The sequence below is a fragment of the Taeniopygia guttata genome, chromosome 34, assembly GCF_048771995.1.
Source record: "Taeniopygia guttata chromosome 34, bTaeGut7.mat, whole genome shotgun sequence".
NCBI classification, from domain to species: domain Eukaryota; kingdom Metazoa; phylum Chordata; class Aves; order Passeriformes; family Estrildidae; genus Taeniopygia; species Taeniopygia guttata.
In genome coordinates, this window is record NC_133059.1 from 1311279 (window position 1) to 1328335 (window position 17057).

The 17057-nt window shown below is 51.9% G+C and overlaps 2 protein-coding genes across 2 annotated transcripts in view; both read left to right on the top strand.

Moving 5' to 3' along the window:
* Nucleotides 1-17057, top strand: part of LOC121468955 (uncharacterized) — a 2238800-nt gene that overhangs the window by 837488 nt on the left and 1384255 nt on the right. The window contains 1 exon segment of the mRNA XM_072920965.1: nucleotides 1912-2040. Within this exon segment, the coding sequence (XP_072777066.1) occupies nucleotides 1912-2040 (129 nt within the window).
* On the top strand, nucleotides 11962-15401 carry LOC140681297 (olfactory receptor 14C36-like). The gene is made up of 3 exons (XM_072920856.1): nucleotides 11962-12707; nucleotides 14144-14222; nucleotides 15393-15401. Exons 1-3 carry the CDS (start codon nucleotides 11962-11964, stop codon nucleotides 15399-15401), a joined length of 834 nt encoding a protein of 277 aa, XP_072776957.1.

Here is a 17057-nt window from a genome sequence, read left to right on the forward strand (position 1 = left end):
ACTGGTATGATTTGCTCCCTTTCCTCCAGCAACTTTAACGAACTTTTCAGGGAAGGACAGGAATATATTTTCTTTACACTGGCCACCCACAACAGCCATTTTCCTCATAAGTTCTCCCAAAAGTTGCTCAGAGGAAGCTGCATCCAAGTTTCCAAGAGTTCCTCCAGAAAGAGGCAGAACCTCCTCAGAGGAGGGAACCAGGCTGTTGTCAAAAAGGCACTTGGGGTCAGACAGCAGTGCCCTGAACTCACTGTGCAAAATAATGTTGCAAGCTGGTTAATAAAATTGTTAGAGAAATGCCTCTGCCCCAATTAAGGTGCTACCAAGACCAAATCCAAGGTGGATTTTATTGAACAACAAATGTGAGGAAGAGAGAGAGATGGAAAGAAAGAAAAAAGGGGGGACAGCAAGGGAGTGACAGGGACAGAGATCTCCCCTGGGGTGGGGCAAGTGTGACATTGTCCCCTGTGTGCGTGTCCTTCCCAGGGTGGGGGTTTTACACCTGAGCCAGTTTGGGTAAGGGGGGTGGTGTTCACCCCCCACCCTGAGCAGGGATTGCCTCACTGTTTCAGGTTACAGTGTCAGATGTAACCAAAAGTGTTTTCAGTCACCATCTCCATAAACTGTTATCAACAGGTGGGGCAGTGTTCTTTATCTCTTCCATGGCTCAGCCCTGATAACGCCCTCCAGGGGCCATCTTCTGTTAATGGGCCATTGAGTGTCACTGCAGGACTGATAAAATTACATCATCCCATTGTGGGATGCTCCGCCCAGGGGGAGGAACCAAGCATTCCTACCTGGATATAATCTCACCCTTGCAACACCACGACCACCTTGCCTACTGCATTCCCAGAGGACAAGAGCTCCATAACCACCACTGGACCTGCAGAGGAAGACCAGACCCTTCTACAGGATCACCGCTTTGACAGAATCACGTTCATCACTCCAGCCGGACTGCAGCCACTATTTAATCAGACTGCTACCACCACCCTGACCATCGGGTTGTCAGGTTATATCCTTACTCTGTGAGTTTAGGCCAGGATTTCTCTATCATTGCCTTGATATTAATTTTCTTTTTCAATTGTAATTCTGGCATAAATTCTCCCCCTGGTTTGCTTTGAAATCAGTACAAAACTCAATGTGCTCATCCCTTGTTTCCCTCCCAAAACAGAATTTCCCATACCCAAAACCTTCACGAAATGGAGGAGGAGGATGTGAAGAAGAGGAAGGAGCCCTGGGACATCCAGGCAGGTGAGGAGGAAGTCAGTGCCCCTTTCCTCCTCTCTCCTGCTCCATCTCCCAGCCCAGCACAGCCCCCGGCTGCAGGACAGCCCCGCTGCCGACGCTCTCCTGACAGGGATGCACTGGGGGGATCTCCTTACCCTTCCTTGTGGCACGGAGGTAAATCCCATCCTCTCCTTGTCCTTCCTCCCCCAGAGCAGGAGCTGATGATGGAGACCAGGAAGGACAAATCTCTGCAGCACAACCTCATGGAAGAGGCCAATTTGAGCAACTCCACAGCGCAAGAATCCAACAGGGAGGAAAAGCCCCGGAGATCCCACAGGAGGAGGGGCTGCAAACCCAGCCCAGGGTGCTCTGAGGAGGAAAGGCCCACTCTGGGTCAGGAAGGTGGGCAGAGCTTCAGCCAGAGCTTGGAGGTGGTGGTCCCTGAGAAGCTTCACGATGGGGAGAAGCCCTACAAGTGCTTGGAGTGTGGGAAGAGCTTCAGGCAGAGCAACAGTCTGAAACGACATCAGATGATCCACACTGGGGAATGGCCCTACGGGTGTGGGGAGTGTGGGAAGGGCTTCAGCTGGAGCTCCGACTTCATCATCCACCAGAGGTTCCACACTGGGGAGAGGCCCTACGAGTGTCCTGAGTGTCAGAAGAGGTTTCACAGCAGCTCTGCTCTCCTTGTGCATCAGCGGATTCACACGGATGAGAGGCCCTTCCGCTGCCCTGACTGCGGGAAGGGCTTCAAGCAAAACTCCACCCTTGTCACCCACCGGCGCATCCACACTGGGGAGAGGCCCTACGAGTGTCCCCAGTGTGGGAAGAGCTTCACCCGGAGCTCTCACTTGACCCGCTACCAACGGAGCCACCGGTGATGGAAGCCCTGTGAGTGCCCCAACTGCAGGAGGAGCTTCGTGCACCGCTCCAGTTTCATCCCCCATTGAAGAACCCACATTGGGAAGAGCCCTGGTGATCCCTGTTACCTGTGATCCATGCTGGGAAGACACCTGTACCTTCTCCTGCCCCTGCCAATGACCTGATGTGGGATTGAAAAACATGAGGGTCTGGCCATGGCCCTGTCACTACATTCACTCCCACCTCAGGTCATTGCCAGGGGCAGGAAAGGGACTCTCTCTCTCTCTCTCTCTCTCTCTCTCTCTCTCTCTCTCTGAGAAGGGTGTCCTTTCCAGGCAGGAGGAGACATGTGGCCAGGAAGGTAGAATTGATGGTGATGTAATTTCCCCTGTAAATAGTTTTTCTTATCCCTTCTGTTGTCAATATTTTTTCTATTCCTGTTTGTTCCTTATCTCGTTGCTGTTCCCAGTAAATTGTTCTTATCCCAGCCTGGGATCTTTCCATTTTTTTCCTTCAGTGGAAGGTGGGAGGGCAACGAGAGCCAGCGTGGTTTTAGCGAGAGCAGGAAACTGGGAAATCCCATTCCTGAATCCCGGCCTGTGGAAACCGAGCATCCCAGCTGGTGCCAGCCCTGGTGGCCATGGCAGCAGCCTTTGGAGCAGGTCCCTGGCTGGGGCTGAGGGAACCTCTTCACTCTGGTGCCCAGGGACACGAGTGGAGGGAGCGGCTGCAGCTGAGTCGGGGCAGGCTGAGGTTGGATCTCAGGGAAAGGTTTTTGCCCAGAGGCTGCTGGGGCACTGCCCAGGCTCCCCAGGGAAGGGTCACAGCTCCAGGGCTCTCTGAGCTCCAGCAGCGTTTGGACAGCGCTGCCAGGCCCAGGCTGGCAGTGTTGGGGTGCCCTGTGCAGGGCCAGCAGCGGGACTCGAGGATCCTGATGGGTCCCTCCCAGCTCAGCCAGTTCTGTGGTTCTGGGATCCCATGACCCTGGGGATGGGAGTGCCAATGGTTGCCATGGAAACGGGCTCTGGCTGCAGGCCTGAGCTGGTGTCCATGGCAACCACCCCTGGCATGGGGTCTCCATGGAGCTGCCCAGGGACTGACCATAGCAACAGGGGGCTGGTGCTGGTTGCCATGGAAACTGACCATAGCAATAGGGGCTGGTGCTGGTTGCCATGGAAACTGACCATAGCAACAGGGGGCTGGTGCTGGTTGCCATGGAAACTGACCATAGCAATGGGTCCTGATGAGGTTTGCTGTGGTAATCCACGGCATCCCTCTGGCTGCCCTGGCAGGTCTGGGACCCTGGCAGGGGTCAGGAACCCCCCTGGACAGAGCCCCCAGGGACACTGTCTGTGATCTCTGTCCATGGAAAAGAGTTTTCAATCTTACAGGATGAATTACACACTCTGAGTGTTTGATATGAGTAATAATTAGTGTGACACGGGTGCAAAAGTAGAATTTTAGAATTCTAGGTAAGGGGTTCAAAGGAGGCAAGATGGAGGAAATCGTGTGTGTCCAGTCCTTTTTCGTCTTCTTCATGCCTTCCATGTTTCACTGTCGTGTTGGCATTTTTCTGTTGGTTTAGACTGGGGACACACTGTTCAACACAGGTGGTAGGTATTGGCACATTATTGTAAATATAGCACAGGTAGTTTCTGGTATATAATGTTTGTAACTTTCCACTGAGGGGCAGAGCCCTGCACGCTGCCCCGCAAGAAAGGCCTACTTCAGGTCAGACAGAACATGTTATAGATAAGCAAGAATAAACAACCTTGAAAACCACCACAGATGAATTATGGCTTCTTCTTTGGCAGTGGGGCTCAAAGACAGGGACTTTCTACAATTTTGGGATCATTTAAATACCACAGATTCTGACATAAATGGCATTCTTGGGTGGGCTCGAACCACCAACCTTTCAGTTAACAGCCAACAGTTTGCCTACTAATAATCAGATTTTTTGACAGGCCCTCAGAGGGGTTTCATGGGGACTTTCTAAGTGTCCCCAGGCTGCCAAAGAGCCGGGATGTCACAGGCACTCACAGGGGCTCCTGTCATAGGCAGACTGGGAGCTTTAGCCAAAGTTTATTAGAGAAGCTCCTGTCAGGTCAGGAGGCACAGAAAGGACCCCCAATAGCCCCTATAGATCCCCAAATACCCCCAAGGACCGGCAGCCTTTCTAAGCCTCTTTTTTGTGAGAGGAGCCTTGGAGCAGCAGGTTCCAATCCCTACCCCTGACAATTCAAGAGCTCGTATGTAAACAATTATAAAGGTGGAATTAAAACTTTATACAATTCTCCCTTAACATTAGGAATTATAAACCAGTGTTGGGGGTTGGGTTTTTCCTTTCTGTTTGTTCCTTATCATTGGCTGATGTTTATCGGCTGATCCCTTATTTTGGGAGGAGCTGCTGCTCTTGGAGACGGGAGTTTCCACTGCTGCTGCCACAGCCCGGGCCAGAGCTGTTTCTTCTGTCTTGGGATGAGCCTCTGCTCGTGAGAACAGCCACTAAACTGGGACCTTATTTACACCTGCCCCACTAAAAGAGAGACCTATCCCTGTCTGCTCTGGTGTCCAGGATCCTGAGCTGGGCTCTCTCTGCCCTGCTTGGAGCCCCTCACCCCCTGCCTGCCGAGACATCCTGCCAGCCCAGCTGACTGCTTTTTGCCAGTCCTGCTGGGGCACGGAGCTGACTGCTTTCTGAGAGTCCTGCTGGGGCACCGGAGCCGGCTGCCCCGGGGTTTGTGAAGCAAAGCCTCTCTCCAGCCCTTCCCCCTTCGGACAAAGCCGCCATGGCCCCGCGCTGCCGAGCCCGGCCGGAGCGCCCCCTGCAGCCGCGTGGGGGTCAGCGCACCTGCCCTGCCCCGGGAGCCACAGCGCCCCTGCTGGCTGTGCCCGGAACTGCACCGCAGGGAAAGCGCCACGGCCCAAAGGCCGGGACTGGGCTCTGCTCTGTTTGCTGCTCGTGCCGCAGCTGCTGCTGCTTGTTTGCTTTGTTATACACACTAGGAAAGAGCTGACATTCCTATTCCCATGTCTTTGCCTGCCTGAGAGCCCCTTGATTTCATGATTCTAATAATTTGGAGGGAGGGGGTTTACATTCTCCATTCCACAGGAGGCTTTTTGCTGCCTTCCCTAGCAGACACCTGTCTTGTAAACCAAAACCAGTTTTGGCACCCGATGTGCAGCCTGAGGGCATTGAGAGAAACAGGGTGAAATAAGAATAACAATTCTTGAGTAACATAATTTTTTTTTGTTGCACTGGATATAGAAACCTTGTTAGGTGTCACCATGTGGTCTAGCTTACCCTGGTTTGGGTGGCACATGGTTGTGGCTACATTTTTCCCATCCTATAACTATGGCAAATCTGGCTGATAATCAATTTGTTTGATGGGTTAATATGGTGAGGGATTTATGGATTTTTAATTTCCACTGGATGGTGGGCACACAGATTCGAGGCTACCACACACTAACTGTATGTGTTTGGAATTACTTTAATAATGGTACCTACCATGAGGAAATGACACCAGGGGAAGTTTTCTCCCAACTCCTCAGCCAGCTCTTTGGGTCTACAGTGGTTGGTGTTCCTGCTATGCCTGTTAAGCCTATTCTGTTTAGCAGTCAGAGGTATGGAAAGATTGACTTGGATAGCTATCGTAGCAGGGCATGCCCAGCCTGTAATAATTAGCACTGACTCCATGATTCCAGAAGGCTGATCAATCACTTTATTACATTATCCTATACTATACTGCTAAAGAAACACTCATCGCTCTTGCAGACAGTCTGATACAGACAGACCAGACTGGTTAATTGAAATCCAAACACCATCACCACTGGCCAATTTAGAAATCACCCTTTGGTAAACAAATCTCCATAACACATTCCACATGTGCACAACAACAGTGCAGCAAGTGAAGATAAGAATTGTTTCTTGTTCTTTTCTCTGAGCTTTCTAACAGCTTCTCACAGCTTCTCAGGAAAATCCTGGGAGATCTCTCTCTCTGCTCAGAGGATATGTGATTACCACAGGTCAGTTGTGACAATGCAGGTCCAAGGACACCACGGTGACACTACGGAACCTCATGGAACCAAGGGGCCATTGTGACACTGTGCTGCCTCATGGAATCAAGGAGACCAATGTGAAACTCAGAGACCCCAAGGAACCAAGGGTCCATGGTGACCTTGTGCAGCCCGCAGTGTCATAGAGGAGCCGCTGTGACACAGCGAGGGCACACGGAGCCCAGGGGCCATTGTGACACATCAGGGCTTTGTGGAACCACGAAGCCATTATGACATTGCAAGGCCTCATGGAAGCACAGGGCCATTGTGACACTGCAGAAGCAAGGGGAACATTGTGACACTCCAGGGCCTGATGGAACCAAGGAGATCCTTGTGACACTGTGGGGTCCATGGAACCAAGGGAACATGGAACGGGTCTGGCTGGCTGGGCCTCTCAGGGACCACCTGACAGGTCTGGCTGACCTTGGCATGTTGAGGGCTGCTTCTCATCTGCCCCTGAAGCCCTGGGGCTCTGGGGTTTCCTTCCTGTGGGAGAGAACTGTCCTTCTCCTCCAGGGTTCCATGGCCAAAATTGGGATTCCTCCTCCAAAACTCCATACATCCAAGGAATGTTCCCAAGTGAAAGCTGCCAGGACAGACAGGTCTGGGTGCCCTTGGCCTCTTGAGAGATGCATCTCATCTGCTTTTGAAACACTGGGGCTTGGTGCTTTCCTTCCAATGTAAATAGTTGTCCTTCTCAAGGTGACCGTGGTCAAAATTGAGATTCCTCCTCCCAAATTCCATGTATCCAAAAATTCCTCCATTACAAAACATGCCAGGAAGAACAGGTCTGGTTGGCTGAGCTCCCAGGAGCCACCTCTTTCTTCTTCTGCCTTTGAAACACATGGTCTCTGTGCTTTCCTTCCTATGGAAAAGAACTCTCCTTCTTATCTACACAGAAATGGCCAAAATTGGGGTTCCACCTCCCAAATTCCCTACATCCAAGGGTTGCTTTCAGACAAAATCTACCAGGGCAAAGAGGTCTGGCTGGCCTAGACCTCTGACGGCAGCCTTTCATCTGCCACTCAAACACCAGTGTCCTGTGCTTTCCTTCCTTTGGAAAAAAAACCATCATTCAACTCCGGGTGTCCATGTCTGAAATTGGGATTCCACCTCTAAAATTCCCTATATCCAACGGTTGCTCCCGGACAAAATCTGCCAGTACCATCAAGCCTGTCTGGCCTTGGCCTCTGGTGGCTGCCCCTGCCACACTGGGGCTTGGTTCTTTCCTTCCCATGGAGATCACTGTGACACTGTGGGCACCTCATGGAACCAAGGGGATCATTGTGGCACCACTGGAGCCCATGGAACCAAGGGGCCATGGTGACACCGCGGGGCTTCATGGACCCAGAGACCATTATGACTCTGTGGGACCTGATGGAACCATGGAGACCATTCCGACCCTTCAGGGCCTGGTGTCACCGAGGGGGCATTGTGACACCTCAGGGCCTCCTGGAAGCGAGGGACCATTGGGACACTGTGGGTCCCCATGGAACCGAGGGAACATGGAATACGTCTGGCTGGCTTGGCCTGCCAGGGACCATCTGACAGGTCTGGCTGATCTTGGGATGTCAATGCCTGCCTCTTATCAGCTCCTGTAGCAATGTGGCTCCGTGCTCTCCTTTGTATGGAAAAGAACCGTCTGTCTTTTCTGATGCTCCTTGCCAAAACTGACACTCTGCCTAAAAAATTTCCTATATTCAAGGGTATCTCTGAGAACAGAATCTGGCAGCTCTGGCTGGCCTTGTCCTCTGGTGGTGACCTCTCATTTGCCCCTAAAACAGTGGGGCTCTGTTCCTTCATTCCTATGGAAAAGAACTGGTCTTCATGTCCAGGAACCATGGCCAAAATTAGAATTGGCCACTGAGCCCGGCCAAGCTCACGGAACCATCTGCAGCCCCGGGCAGATATTGACTCTGCCAGTGCTGCCATCCTCCCTCCAGTGAGAGAAAAGGACACAGGGCAGGCACACAGAAGACACCAAGGTCAGTGAAGAGGAAGTTGAGTCCCAGATGGGAGGGATGAGGAGATGCCTTGATCTTGGGGCTGAAATCCTCTGGTAAAGCTATGGAGAAGGATTTCATTGATACATCAGACTCTCTTTTTCCCTATTAGGCATTGAAAAGTGTCGGGAGATGACTTGTTTCAGTAAAGGCCTCCATGCTAAAGTAAGCAAATGTTGAAGTAGCTGAGATCCCATGAGAAGTTTGAACAGAGAAAGAGAGAAGAGTGATGAGACCCTGTGCACCAGGGAGAGAAGAAGACCTCTGTTCCCAGAGATGATTTCAGAAGCAGTTGAAGAGAACCTCTGGTCTTGAACAACTCATCTTTAAACTAATACTCCAGAAGCTGACATGGCCCATGACACACAGCTGTGGGAAAAGCTGTGAAAAAATGGCAGGGATTTCACTATTTCACTTTTTCCCAGTGGCTGCTATTCATGGAACTTGAGAACCACAAGAGAACTGTTTCCTTATGGAGAAGCCTCCATAGCAAGAAAAAGAGACTCCTCTCCCTAAGTGAAGTGAAGAAGGACTATTCTAGAGGTGGTAAACTGGCTGAAAATTTTAGGTTTTGTCTCCTTACATTGTCAATAAGGAAGAAAAAGTTGTGGCGAGAAGATGAGTGTTCTGAAAGTTTTGTGCTGATTCTTATTACTCTTTCTTTTAGTTACTGCTAATAAACTTTTCTTTATGCTCTTTAAATTTTTGATCCCACTTTCCCTTTCTCCTTATCCTACCTCACAGCAGGAAATGAGTAACTATATTATTTTGTGTGCACTGGTAATTAGCCAACACTGAATCCACCACATTAATTGATGCATTGGCCAAGAAATCTCAAAATGGTGAACCAAAACCACTACTGAAACTTCCTGTTGAACTGCCCCAGACCAGAGGGAAATCAAGGCAGAGCCATGGTTTGTTAGGACTTGCTTGATCCTAATGAGCCCTGAGGTGCATTTGGAGCTGAGCCCTGGAACCTCAGGGCCTGAGAGGAGATTGCACAAACCTTTCCAGGAGTCAAAGTCAAGAGAAAACACCAAAAGTGTCTCGAGGTGTTAATGGGACCCACCGAGGTCCATCCCCAACACAGGCTCCTCATAGACTCCTTGAAGGAGAGAAATGGAGGCCAGGATGGCACAAAAACCTCTCAGATACACTCAGTGGGGAAAGGAGAATCCAAAGTACCTTAAAAACTTTGAGTATCTCAAAGCATTAATGAGCCGCACTGAGTGTTGTTCCTGACAAAGCCTCTCCAGGGACTAATTAAAGCAGAATATTGGAGGCCAGGATTGCAGAAAGCTCTCAGAAACTGAAAGGCAAAAGCAAAAGCCAAAGTCCTTTGAAAAACCTGCAGTCCCTGGGAGCATGAAGGAGCCCCCAGGGCCATTCCTGACCAAGGCTCCCCAGGGACTCCTTCCAGCAGATCCTTGAGGCCACTGGGATGTGGGCTAGGGGGGGATGCTGAGGGCAGGACCAGGGGGTGACAGTGCCCAGCCTGGCTGGGGCTGTGCCAGGAGGCCCCAGGGCCTCAGGACAAGGTGTCTCCTCCCAGCCCTTGGTGGCACAGACCCTGCTGTGCCCCAGGGCACCAAGACTTGGCTTCTCTTTGTCCCCACCTGTCATCAGTGCCTCCAGTTCTCTGCTCTGCCTGGGGCCTGGGGACACTTTCTCAGTCGTGTCCCTCAGTGGGACCCATTAAAAGTCCAAGAAACTTTGGAGTTAGATTCTGACTTGGAGTTCTGGAGAGGTTTCTGCAGCTCCCTCTCAGGGCCTGATGTTCAGGGCCTGAGCACAAAGCCCCAGAGGGTCATTAAAGTCCTTGTGCTGTGTCTGTGCTGCTGAGCTGGGCCGGGCTCCTGGCACAGAGGGTGATCCTGGTAACCAAGCAGAGCTTCAAAAGCACATTTCTCTTGCTGAGCAGCTCTTCTCCCAGCCCAGCAGGGCTGGGGCACTGCCTGCAGCCAGCCCGGGCACAGCACAGAGGCACAGAGAGCTTCAATCAGTCAGGGCTGGGAAGGGGCTGAGAAGTGCCTGGGGCAGAATCACTGCCAGCCCTTGGCACAGGAACCTCTGGCTGCAGGACAATGCAGCTGCAGCTCCTGGAGTGATCTCCTGAAGCTGGAACATCCCAATGCCCACAGACCCTGTGAGTACAACTCTGAGTATTTCTGGTGCTGGGCAGGTGAAATGCTCATAAAGCTCTGAGATGCTGAGAGGTTCTGATCAGTCATAGAATTTTTCCAAGACAACGATTTTGATAAAAAGGAGGATATTTCCTAAGACTTTTTATTCAGTTTCCTATTATTGGAGAGTGACAGGGAAGGGGATAAATATTAATGGTGGTTTATGAATTTTGACAAGTGCATGAGATATCCAAACTGTTATTTTAGTGATCAATACGTTCACAGGAGATCCCTCATGTGCTTTCAGCCACTCTGCCCATGGACAGCAGCAGCACCACCTTTGCTGGAGCCATCAGGCTCAGTCTGAGCTGTCCTTGCTCCAAGCTGCAAACAGAACCTGCCCCCAGCCAGTGCCCTGCAAACAGGCAGGGTTCTGTCAGGCCAAGGAGAGTGCTCAGAGATTTGGGGTCTGGGAGTGCTGGCAGGGAGGGATCAGGCACAGGGAAACACTTGCAGGAGGAAAATCTCCAGGAAGCAGAGAGAAGATCAGGGAAGGAGAGAAAACAAAAGCCAGAAATGCTGTGGCAGGGAGAGTTTAGAGATGCCCAGAGGATCCCCTCCAGTGCAGCCCCTCCCTCTGCACAAGCCCCCTCCCTCCTGTCCCCCAGCCAAGCCTCTGCCCTCAGGGCCGGGGCTCCAAGGTGTGCAGCCCCTCCTGTGCAGGCAGAGCTGCAGCAGAGCCGTGGGGCAGCTCTGCAGCCCCGGGCCCAGTTCCCTCTGCAGAGCACAGGGCTGGGAGCAGCTGCCCGGCACTGGGGGCTCTGGCAGGGGGCACAGCTGGCTCAGGGTGACACAGCTGTCCCCAGTGCCCGGCTCTGGGCAATGCTGGCAGTGCAGCCAGGGAAGGAGCTGTGTGTCTCTTCATCCAGTGCCATCAGAAGGACACTTGGAAGTCTCCCTGAGATTTCAGTCTAAGCTGGGAGCTTCAATCCAGGGAGCAAACCTGTCCTAGAGCATCTCTGAATGATAAGATTGATGGGGAAAGGAAGATGTGTTGTGACACTGAAAATGCTGCTGGGTTTGTGAAATGAGCAATGTGAGTCCTTGGCTCCAAATGGGCTGGGGTAGATCCATCTGCTCTCAGCAGTGCCTGGTAACATTTTAGGGGAAGCGTGGGAATGTGATCACCCTCCACCTGAGAAAGATTAAAGCCCAGAGAAACTCTGAACAGGTCAGAATGACAAACCATCTCCCCTCACTCTCCTCTCATCACTTTGCCTAACAGAAATTACTCTGTTCTCCCTGGGGGAAGCAGAAATACAAAGATTTTGATATACAAGACTACTAGGAAAAATATTGCGGACCTTATAACAAAAACCACATAAATCTTAAACACAAAATTGTGTCTGAGTGTGCTCCAGAGGAGGGTGTATGGGAAGTGGCTTTGATTTTGGTTACAGGTATCTCCTCTAACTCGTCACTGTCCTTTCTCCATGACCAGGTGCCCATGTGCAGCCACAGCAAATGTCCAACAGCAGCTCCATCAGCCACTTCCTCCTGCTGGCACTGGCAGACACGCGGCAGCTGCAGCTCCTGCACTTCTGCCTCTTCCTGGGATCTCCCTGGCTGCCCTCCTGGGCAACGGCCTCATCATCAGCGCCGTAGCCTGCGGCCACCACCTGCACACGCCCATGTTCTTCTTCCTGCTCAACCTGGCCCTCAGCGACCTGGGCTCCATCTGCACCACTGTCCCCAAAGCCATGCACAATTCCCTCTGGGACACCAGCACCATCTCCTACACAGGATGTGCTGCTCAGGTTTTTCTGGTTTTCTTCTTTCTTGGATCAGAGTATTTCCTCCTGACCATCATGTGCTATGACCGCTACGTGTCCATCTGCAAACCCCTGCACTACGGGACCCTCCTGGGCAGCAGAGCTTGTGCCCACATGGCAGCAGCTGCCTGGGCCAGTGGCTTTCTCAATGCTCTGCTGCACACGGCCAATACATTTTCCCTGCCCCTGTGCCACGGCAATGCCCTGGGCCAGTTCTTCTGTGAAATCCCACAGATCCTCAAGCTCTCTTGCTCCAAATCCTATCTCAGGGAACTTGGGCTCATTGCTATTAGTGCCTGTTTCAGACTTGGTTGTTTTGTATTCATTGTTTTCTCCTATGTGCAGATCTTCAGGGCTGTGCTGAGGATCCCCTCTGAGCAGGGACGGCACAAAGCCTTTTCCACCTGCCTCCCTCACCTGGCTGTGGTGTCCCTTTTCTTAAGCACTGTCATGTTTGCTCACCTGAAGCCCCCCTCTATCTCCTCCCCATCCCTGGATCTGGCCCTGTCAGTTCTGTACTCGGTGGTGCCTCCAGCCCTGAACCCCCTCATCTACAGCCTGAGGAACCAGGAGCTCAAGGCTGCAGTGTGGACACTGATGACTGGATGCTTTCAGGAACATTAAACTGCTGGCCAATTTCTGCAAATCACTTGTAATAAAAGTCATCTTTGATACTTCTTGTTGGTTTAATTTTGGAGGTTCTTTTTCTTTCTTTTACATTTTAATGTTTTCCACATTAGAAAGAAATGTCATTGTGCCATTTATCCTTTTGTTTCTCTTAACCTTCCCTGTGCCCACAGACTGCATCAATGAGGGGTTGCGTTCTCGGCGGCTTTAAAGGAACTAGAGGATCTCCCAGCACAGTTTTCTGCAGAGATGCCCTTTTGCTGCCTTCTCTGGAGCTGCAGCAGCAATGTCTGTGTGCAGAGCTGGGGCAGATCAGTGCTGGCACAGCAGCTCTGCTCCTGCTGACCACACCATTCCTGATCCAGGCCAGGAGCCATTGGCCTTCTTGGCCACCTGGGCACACGGCTGGCTCATGTCCAGCCTGCTGTCCATCAGTCCCTGCAGGTCCCTTTCTGCCTGGCTGCTGTCCAGCCCCTCTGTCCCCAGCCTGTAGTGCTGCAGGGGTTGTTGTGGCCAAAGTGCAGGACCCGGCACTTGGACTTGTTAAACCTCACCTTGTTAGGTTTGGGCTCTGGATCCAGCGTGTCCAGGGCCCTCTGCAGAGCCCTCCTACCCTCCAGCAGATCCACACTCACATCCAGCTTGGTGTCATCTGCAAAATGTCCTTGGTTCCATGTGTCCCTTCAGTGTCACAATGTCCCTTTGGTTGCACCAGGCCCTGCACTGTCACACTGGTCTCCTTGGTTCCATGGGGCCCCAAAATGTGACAATGGACTCCTTGGTTCCGTGGGGCTTCACAGTGTCACAATGTTCTCGTTGGTGCCGCAGTTTCACAGTGGCCCCTTGGTTCCATGGGGCCCCAGGGTGTCACAAAGGCCCCATGGTCACATGAGGTCCCACACTATCACAATGCTCCCTGTGCTTCCACAAGTCCCCTCAGTGTCACAATGGACTCCTTGTTTCCACGAGGCCACACAGTGTCACAAGGTCCTTCCAGATTCCTGGAGGCCCCAGAGTGTCACAGTGGCCCCTTGGTTACACAAGGTCCTGCAGTGTCACAATGTCCCCTTGGTTCCATGAGGCCCCGCAGTGTCAGAAGGGCCCCTTGGTTCCCCTGGGCCCTGGACTCTCCCAATGCTCTCTTTGGTTTCTCAGTGTCACAGTGGTGAAACCCCTTGGTTCCACGAGGCCCCGCAGTGTCACAATGGCCTCTGTGGTTCCACCAGGACCCAGTGTCACGGGGACTCCCTGGTTCCACTGGGTCCCAGAGCACCACAATGGAGCCCTGGTTCTATGGGGCTGCACAGTGTCACCATGGTCCTCTTAGTTCCACCAGGCCCTGCAGGGTCACAATGGCCCCAGAGTATCCCAATCATCACAGAATGACAGAATCAAATAGGCTGGAAAAGACCTTTGGGATCACCAAGTCCAACCAATGCCCTAATACCGCCTTGTCACCCAGAAATGCCACTGAGTGCCACTGGAGAGGGACAGTGACTCTGCCACCTCCCCCCTGGCCTGCCCATTCCAGTGCCCACTCACCCTTTCTGTGAAGAACTTCTTCCTCTTGTCCAGCCTAAACCTCCCCTGGTGCAGCTGAAGGTTGTGTCTTCTTGTCCTGCCCTCCAGCAGATCCACACTCACACCCAGCTTGGTGTTACCTGCAAATTTGGGGATGGTGGGCTCGATCCCCTCACCCAGATCATCGGTGAAGATGTTAAACAGGACTGGGCCCAACACTGATCCCTGGGGACAGCACCAGGGACTGGACACCAGCTGGGTGCAGCACCATCCCCACCCCTCTCTGGGCCCAGCCTCCAGCCAGCTCTTCCATCTCCCAGCCAGGAGGGAACCTGCCCAAGCCGTGGGCTGCAGCTTTTCCAGGGAATGCTGTCAGAGACAGTGTCCAAGGCTTTGCTGAAGTACAGATGGACACATCCACAGCCTTTCCCACATCCACAGGTGGGTCACCTGGTTATAAAAGGAGATCAGGGTGCTCAGGCAGGACCTGCCCCTCTTAAATCCACGCTGGCTGGCTCTGACCCCTCGGCCATCCTGTGGGTGCCCTGTGGTGGCACTCAAGGTGATCTGTTCCATAACCTTGCTGGGCACCGAGGTCAGGCTGACAGGCCTGGAGTTCCCCAGATCCTCCTTCCAGCCCTTCTTGGGGATGGGCTCACACTGGCACCTCCAGTGCTCTGGGACCTCCCTGGTGAGCCAGGACTGATGGTAAATGGTGGGGAGCAGCTTGGGGAGCTCATCCACCAGCTCCCTCATCCCCCTAGGATGGATCCCATCCCATCCCATACACCTGTGAGCATCTGAGTGGCTCAGCAGGTCACCAGCTGCTTCCTCCTGGATTACAGGGGGCTGTTCTGCTCCCTGTGCCCATCTGCCAGCTCAGGAGAACTCTTGGCCTGAGCACAACCTGTCCATGTATTGAAAATTAAGACAAACAAGGTGTTATGTAGTTTGTCCTTTTCCTTATCTTGGGTTACTCTATTCTCTGCTGCATCAAATAAAGAGTAGAAATTCTCCTTCCCCCTCTTTTTGCTGTAAATTTTTTTTAATAAAAACTATTTTTATTCCGTTTACAAAAGCTGCCAGGTTAAGTTCCAACTGAGTTTTCATGTCCCAACTTCTCTCTCTGAATGACCTTTCAGCATCCTTAAATGTCGGAATCTGTGGGTATTGATGATTCCGAAAATGTAGAAAGTCTCTGTCTTTCTGCCCCGTTGCCAAAGAAGAAGCCATAATTCGTCTGTGCTGGTTTCAAGGTTGTTTATTCTGTTTATCTCTAACATGTTCTGCTGCCCTGCCTCAGGTCTGTCCTGCAGGGCAGCGTGTGGGGCTCTGCCCTCAGTGGGATGGTACAAACATTATATACCAGAAACTACGTGTACTATATTTACAATAATGTGCCAATATCTGTCACCTACGTTGGACAGTGTGTCCCCAGCCTAAACCAACAGAAAAATGCCAACACCACAGTGAAACATGGAGGGCATGAAGAAGGAGGAAAAGGACAAGACACACCCAATTTCTCCATCTTGTCCCCTCTGAACCCCTAATCTAGAAACCTTAAATTTTACTTTTGCACCCATGCCACACTTAATTATTCCTTATATAAAACACTCAGAGCTTGTAATTCATCCTGTAAGATTGAAAACTCTTTTCCATGGACAGAAATCAGAGACAGAGTCTCTCGGGGCTCTGTACAGGGGGGTTCCCGACCCCCTGCCAGGGTCCCAGGCAATCCAGGGCAGACAGAGGGAAGCCCTGGATTCCCACACTTAAACACTTCCTGATTTGCAAGTAATTTCTTCACCTGAGTTCCCACAAAAGCTCCATGGGCAGCCAGGACAGTCATTTTCCTCCCACCTCATCTTTTGCCACACTGGGACAGGCTGCTCCTTCCCCCTTAAGATTACTTTCCTGAAATGTGTCCATCCTCCCTGGACCCCTTTGTTTTTAAGGGCTGTTTCCCTTAAAAATCAGTACCTGATTTGGTACTCCCCAAATCAGCATCCTAAACAGGCCAAAGTCTGCCCTTCCTAATTCCAGGGCAGAAGTTTTGTTGCTGCCCCTCCTTCTTTCACAGATCATTGAAAACTTGATTATTTCATGGTCCCTGTGCCCCAAGCAGCCTCCGACCCCCACATCTGCCACCAGCCCTTCTCTGTTTGTGAGCAGCAGGAGACAGAGCTTTCCTTGGGAGTGGAGTGTTACCAAAAATTCGGTAAAACAGAAAACTCCTTAACACCAGTGCAGCATTAAGAAGCAGCATTCTTTATTCAGCTGGATGCACAGGGGACAGTTCCTCCCAAAGCCGAGCATGCTGAGTGCAGGAAAGTTTCTGTTCATATTCTGCATTTTGCACATGTATTCATTGATTGTGCTGGACTAAACACACATCTGATATTCATTTCCCCAAAACCATTAACATATTTCCCCTCCCCTTTACCCATGTGTTCTTCTGTCCTGGGGGTCTCTCTGGTGGTCCCTGGTGGTCGTGGACCCCAATATTCCCGTGGGCCTGGCTGAGCTGGCAGGACACTGAGGCTGGTGAACTTCCAGTTCCCCTTCTCCCACAATGGGCACTGTGTGGTTTCCATGGGCCTGGGGTTTTGGAGAACAAGCTCCAGGCGTCAGCTCACCTGGTGGAAACAATTTATCATCTGGTAACATGAGGTCACAGAGTGGGCTATGACATCACAGAGTGGGTTATGTGAGGTCATCGAGCAGCTACAGCATCAAAGACTGTCTCTGTGACATTACAGAGCTGGCTGTGACATCGCAGAGTTGGCTGTGACATCAGAAACCAGCTG